At 35.1% G+C, this 5,707-nt stretch overlaps 3 protein-coding genes across 3 annotated transcripts; 2 read left to right on the top strand and 1 right to left on the bottom strand.

Moving 5' to 3' along the window:
• EIN_490890 (Coronin, putative) lies at positions 1 to 1,198 on the bottom strand (the record flags this gene model as incomplete). The annotated part of the gene is made up of 1 exon (XM_004255673.1): positions 1 to 1,198. A coding segment is annotated over one exon (1,198 nt), but the record flags the coding sequence as incomplete, so codon positions are not given.
• An 830-nt stretch (positions 1,199 to 2,028) lies between these two features.
• EIN_490880 (r2r3-MYB transcription factor, putative) lies at positions 2,029 to 2,505 on the top strand (the record flags this gene model as incomplete). Its single annotated transcript, XM_004255672.1, has 1 exon — positions 2,029 to 2,505. The coding sequence occupies one exon, from the start codon at positions 2,029 to 2,031 to the stop codon at positions 2,503 to 2,505; it is 477 nt and encodes a 158-aa protein (XP_004255720.1).
• A 991-nt stretch (positions 2,506 to 3,496) lies between these two features.
• On the top strand, positions 3,497 to 4,984 carry EIN_490870 (hypothetical protein; the record flags this gene model as incomplete). The annotated part of the gene is made up of 1 exon (XM_004255671.1): positions 3,497 to 4,984. One exon carries the CDS (start codon positions 3,497 to 3,499, stop codon positions 4,982 to 4,984), a length of 1,488 nt encoding a protein of 495 aa, XP_004255719.1.
• Positions 4,985 to 5,707: the final 723 nt, after the last annotated feature.

The following is a 5,707-nucleotide window of genomic DNA, read 5'->3' as shown; positions in this document are numbered from 1 at the left end:
ATGAAGCTGCTGTTTTCTGGAGCGACATAGCTGGGCGAGTGAAGCTGCAGTCTGGTTCATTAGTAGTACTTCTTCCATCAGCGGCGGTTTCGACTGGGTTACCGGCATAAGTATTTGGGAAGATATCGTCTTGGAAGAGTTCGGATTTTCTTGGGACGCAGAAAGAGACTGGGATAACAGCATCTCTAGTGACTTTCATGAATCTAGTAGTCTCGCAGATTGTGGAATTGCAGACTCTCTTTGGGATGATGTTCAAACCTGATTGTGGCTTTTCACCTCTGAAAACGTTCAACAAGTAGAAGTAAGGCTTCTCATTGACGACTTCGTAGTAAGAAATGGTTCCGTCACCTTTACCTCCGATGTAGAGAATGGATGAATCGGCATCGAAGAATGGCATTAAGATACCGGATTGGTTATCTACGGTTTGATGAGCGACTGGCTTCTCGAGGTTTCTTTCATCCCAGAATGCCATTTCTCTTTCAGCGTTTCTAGAGAACCCAGTGGTCAAGATCATGTCGAAGTTGGTCATCCACAAACATCTCATACCTTTCGAGCCTTGGTGAGCAATAACATCAGCAACCATAGTTTGTTGTCTTGGGTCAATGATTCTCATCTTCTTGTCCTTGCAAGTCGAGACGAGTTGTGATCCGTTTTTGTTCCAGCAGACGGAGTTCACGATATCAGTGAATCCTCCAATATTGAACATTTCTTCACCTTGTTCAATATCCCACAACTTCAAAGTGGCATCAGCAGAGGAAGTGGCCAATACATTGCTAGCACATGGGTTGAAATTACAAGTGCCGACTTTACGTTTGTGGCCTTTGATAAGTTGGGCTGGATCAGTCAAATTGCCTTGTGGGCATCCTTCAGGAATCGACCAGATGTAGACGTTACAATCCTCAGAAACAGAAGCAACCAAGTCATCATTGAATGGGTTGTAATCAATATCCAAGACAGTGCCCTTGTGTCCAGAAGCCAAGCAGACTTCAGTTTGTTTTCCATGTCTGTCATATGGAATTGTAGCAAAAGCTCCTCCACCAGCTACGTCCCAGACCATAGAGAAATGTTTCACACCGCAACTGACCATGTTTGAATCCCAGGCAGACCGGGTCATCTTGGTCCCTGCATACTGCAAGTCAAATTTCGGCTCAGTGCCGAAAACGTGTCTGTACTTAGAGGTTCTTACAATCTTGGACATGGAATGAATTTGTCAGCAAGCAAAAGATCTTATATTGTAATCTGGAGTTTTCTTTTTAGTTTCTTGGCGGCTTAGTCGGTGCTTTTCAAGTTCCGCTTTTGTATTTCTTTAAATCGACAATTCAAGATAACTGTTCCCCATTTCCCGATTTATTAAACTGAAATAATGATCGTTTTGTTCATTTGAATTGTAGGTATTATTTTTCAAAGTATAAATAGTCGACTTCGTATAACTTCTTGATATTCAAATAACATTTTATTTTGAAAAACGTTTTTTTTTTGTTTTTAGCTTAAAAAATCAGAGAAAAAAGTGCACCTTAGTTCCACAAAACGTGAAAGTGGACATATTTTACATTTCTGAGTTGAATGAGATTTAATAACAAATATATAACATTTTTTATTTTGAGAATGATTGTAAAGCAAAAAATCAGGAAAAAATACCAGTTCTCGATTTGGAGTTCTCTAAAGTGCACCATAATTACACTCCTTAAAAGAAAAAGAGTTAGTTTGCAAAAATAGAAAATCATTGAATAATTAAGAAATTTGTTTGCTGTGCACAATCGGCTGAGTGGTATAAAAGAAAATGAAAACATCTTTGGCATATGCTTTTCAAGACAACATTTACCATTTTATAGTAATAACTAATATCTAATAGTTTACAAATCATTTAATTTCGTGTCGATTTTCATTATATGTCCATTTTGCCTTAAGAATAAAAAAATGAGAAGATTAAAGCGATTGTGCATGACAAAAGAATTGAGCTTTGAAGAAAAGAACGTGAGATAAAGATCAGTATTTAATGAAGGGCAAACTTGAAAAATAAACAAACCCATGAGCGACCAAATGGGACATATGAACGCTTCAGTGTCCAACTCTGAGCCCCGGAATCCAACGGATCAGTTAAGTACACTCGACTCGTTTGACAAAGGCAACAAGAAGAAAAAGTTTTCTCACACATGGACCGAAAAAGAAGATGAGATGTTAGAAGAAGCCGTACGGTGTAACGGTGCGATGCATTGGAAAGTAATAGCTGACATGATTCCAGGTCGTTCTCGTAAGCAGTGTAGAGAGCGGTATTGTTATCACTTAGACCCCAAAATCAATAAACGGATGTGGTCTATTCAAGAAGATCAATTACTGGTTAACCTCCACAAAGAGGTTGGTAATCACTGGAGTTATATGAAGAAATATTTGCCTGGACGAACCGCAAATGCCATCAAAATAGATTCACGTCGAAGGCTAAAAGCAACCAAAAACGGGCTTTCAGTATTCACCGCGGTCAGCACGGAGTTATACTCAGTGTTCTGACTATATGTATTGTTAATTCACTTTCCTGTGTGTTTTGCTGAGTTGGTCAACACAAATAATTACGAAATTTACTATTAAAAAGTTATTAAAATACTATTTTTTTAACATCCTGGTTGGTGGCTAAAACAGTTTTTGAGGGAATCAATAATTATTGTTTTAATTAACGCGCTTTTTTTATCGGTTTTGTTATAATTAACGAGTTGTTTTGATTAAGAAAAATGTGGGTTTGTTGTGTAAAAAACGTTTTATTTAAGTAAAAAAAAGCACGTTAAAATATTAAATCGTTAATTATTGTTTTAGTTAATTTGTGTTTTGAAGGAAATTTTTAAACAACTGTTTTTTGATTTGAAAAAAGACTGCGATTTTGTTTTGTCAATGATTTTTTTAGTTGGAAATATAATATATTTATAAGAAACAATAGTAAAATAATTCTGTTTGTTCCAGTTTTCCATATTTCAATAAAGAGTAGGTTTTGAAGTCTTTTTCGATTGGCTGTCTCTTCTACTTTTTTCTACAAAGTTCTTAAAAAACTGTCCAAAACAAACAAAATAATAAAAAAGCTATTAATTTTGATTGTTTTCGTTTTTTTAAAATTGTTTTTTTTACCCTAACAACATGTTTGCTTAAGACCAAAATAAAATAACCAGTTGTTAATATAAAACAGTTGATTTTTGCATTAATTGATTTGCATTACCACAATCAGTATTCAACTTTAGCAAAAATAGTTTAGAAACATTATGATGGTTATTTACTGTTTTTTAATTTGTTTTTTTTTTCAATGAAATATTAATATTTATAACTAAAAATTTTAATTGGTATTAATCTTTGAATATATGTGCATTGATATCTCAAAAATAAACAAAATTATCACGTGATTGTAAAATGAAAGATTTGAATGATCTTAAGAAAAAGGACGAGAAACCCTAAAACTTTATAACACTTTTTGGTAATGCAAAATCGCTCTCGTGAATTAACATTAAGTGATCAATGCATGAAAAGAAGAGAAGACATGTCAATTCTACGTTCCAAACGACGTCAAGTACTTTTGAATGCACGTCGAACAGAAGAGCCTGTTGACACCACTCCAGAAATACCTTTACTCCAGTCAATCCCAATGCTTCAAACCAATCCAGAAATAGCAATTGAACTCATTAATGCGCATTTATATCGAAATGAATATCAAGACATTGCCGATATTTTCCCAGTACTTCCAAGTTTCATGCAATTGCTAAACTCTTCAGACAACATTCAATTAAAAACTTTGACATTATTAGTCAACATCAGTTCTGTTGGTGCATGTGCAGATGAGTTAGCCAAATTCAATTATCAAATGTTTATGAACACTTTCATCTTCCACCAAAACACATTAATTAGGACGCGAGCAATCAAATTACTGACTAATTTAATTCACAATGGAAATACCGAATATCAAAACCTCAAACAAAGTGGCCTTTTAAATCTACTTGAAAAAGCACTCAACACATTCAACAACGACGCTTCATTGTGGAAAGCAATCACAGAACTTATCACAACTGTTTCAGAGGTGTCGGACATCTACACAGATGTGTCAATGCAAACAGAAAACGTCACTGTCAACATAGTACCCAGTGGCCCAATAACACAAGTCTCTTTCTCACAAGATGTCACACCACAAAACGCTTTTATGGAGGTCTTCCCTATCTTTGCAAAGCTTTTCAGTCGTATTGGAGAGATCCCTGAAATGTATTCGTGTATTGCGATGTTCTCTGCGGATCAAAAGGCGATGGAACAAATGGACGATATGATTCCAACGCTCTTCAACATATTTGTCGACGCACTTGCTTCGAAGAACAAAATTGTTTGTACCAGTGCGGTGATGTTGTGTATGAATATAGTTGACAATGTGTGTCTCATGACTAAAATGATATCCAATAGTGCTTTCTATAGCAATTTAGTGAAGGCGTGTAAACTCTCAGATGTATCTTCCTTTGCAAGTATATGTTATATTACCGCCTCAATTATAAAGACCAACAAAGACACTGCACAGTATTTCTTTAGTTCAGACTTAATTAGTGTGATGGTGGAAAAGATCACTAAAATCGACTTCGAAGAGATGGACCAATCCGTCACTGATATCACTTTTGACTTCTCGTCTTTCTATACGGACGTGTTAGACTTGGTGTCAGAGGACAAAAAGGCTACTTTACTTCTCTTCGAAAACAACGAGCCCGTCTTCAAAGTACTCGCCTGTTGTGTGGAAAGAAACTCAATGGACTTCAATTGTTCTCTTGCAAGAAATCTGACTAAAGCAATGGCGTTTTTGATCGAAAACGACTTCATCGACTCGGCGCGTGAACTTTCGGAAATGTTGGAGGAGTCAACTATCACCGAGAAAATTCAAAGTGTCGGGATGAACGAGGAAGACTTCGCACAAATCGCTGACGAGTATATGAAATGCGTCACTTTCCCTGAAAATTCGGGTAATTCCGACGGGGTTTAATGTACTAGTCGTTTAATTGTTATTTACTATTTAAGTTAAATTACTCTTTCTTCTAGTAAAAATAGTATAATTATCATACAATAATCATGCTTCTCTTATTTTTAAATAATAACATCTTGGTGATATTTTGTCAATTGTTATTATTTATTATATATTTATTATATAATATAATACACTACTACTACCACATAACCCTGGTGACGTGTCCTTTACTATTTAAACTCTCAATTTTTTTAATTAAATCGCCTTGCGCTCGGGCAATATCTATTTAATGACAGAAATGGAAAGTAGATGATTGCTAGTTTAAAACTAAATCCAGCCCAGGTACCACGTGTCTTGCGTCGGACCAATTTTTGTACTCGTTTTAATCTTCTCGAAAGAGAAGACCTTAACCTTATTCTATATTATATTATCAAATTTAATTATTATTTTTAATCAGTGCATTTAAATTGTTTAACTTCTTTTAATAGAAATATTTATTATAAAGTATTAGTTCTGTTTTTTAAGAAGGACAACCCTCTTCAGTTAAGTAAGTCTTAACATGAGTTGTTTTGTCTATTTGACTAATTGAATGGTTTGAACAAGTGTTATTTCTTATAAAATAAATAAAAATAAATTAATAAACTAGAAATCATAATGGACTTCGATGATCGAGTGATGGTGAAATAGACGAGTGGGAGATGTCAGTTCTCCGGAGTGGTGTAGCCAATAGCAAAAAAGGTG

This window comes from Entamoeba invadens (assembly GCF_000330505.1).
Source record: "Entamoeba invadens IP1 unplaced genomic scaffold scaff_1105074726209, whole genome shotgun sequence".
NCBI lineage: Eukaryota > Evosea > Mastigamoebida > Endamoebidae > Entamoeba > Entamoeba invadens.
This window is presented reverse-complemented; position numbering and strand designations above follow the sequence as displayed.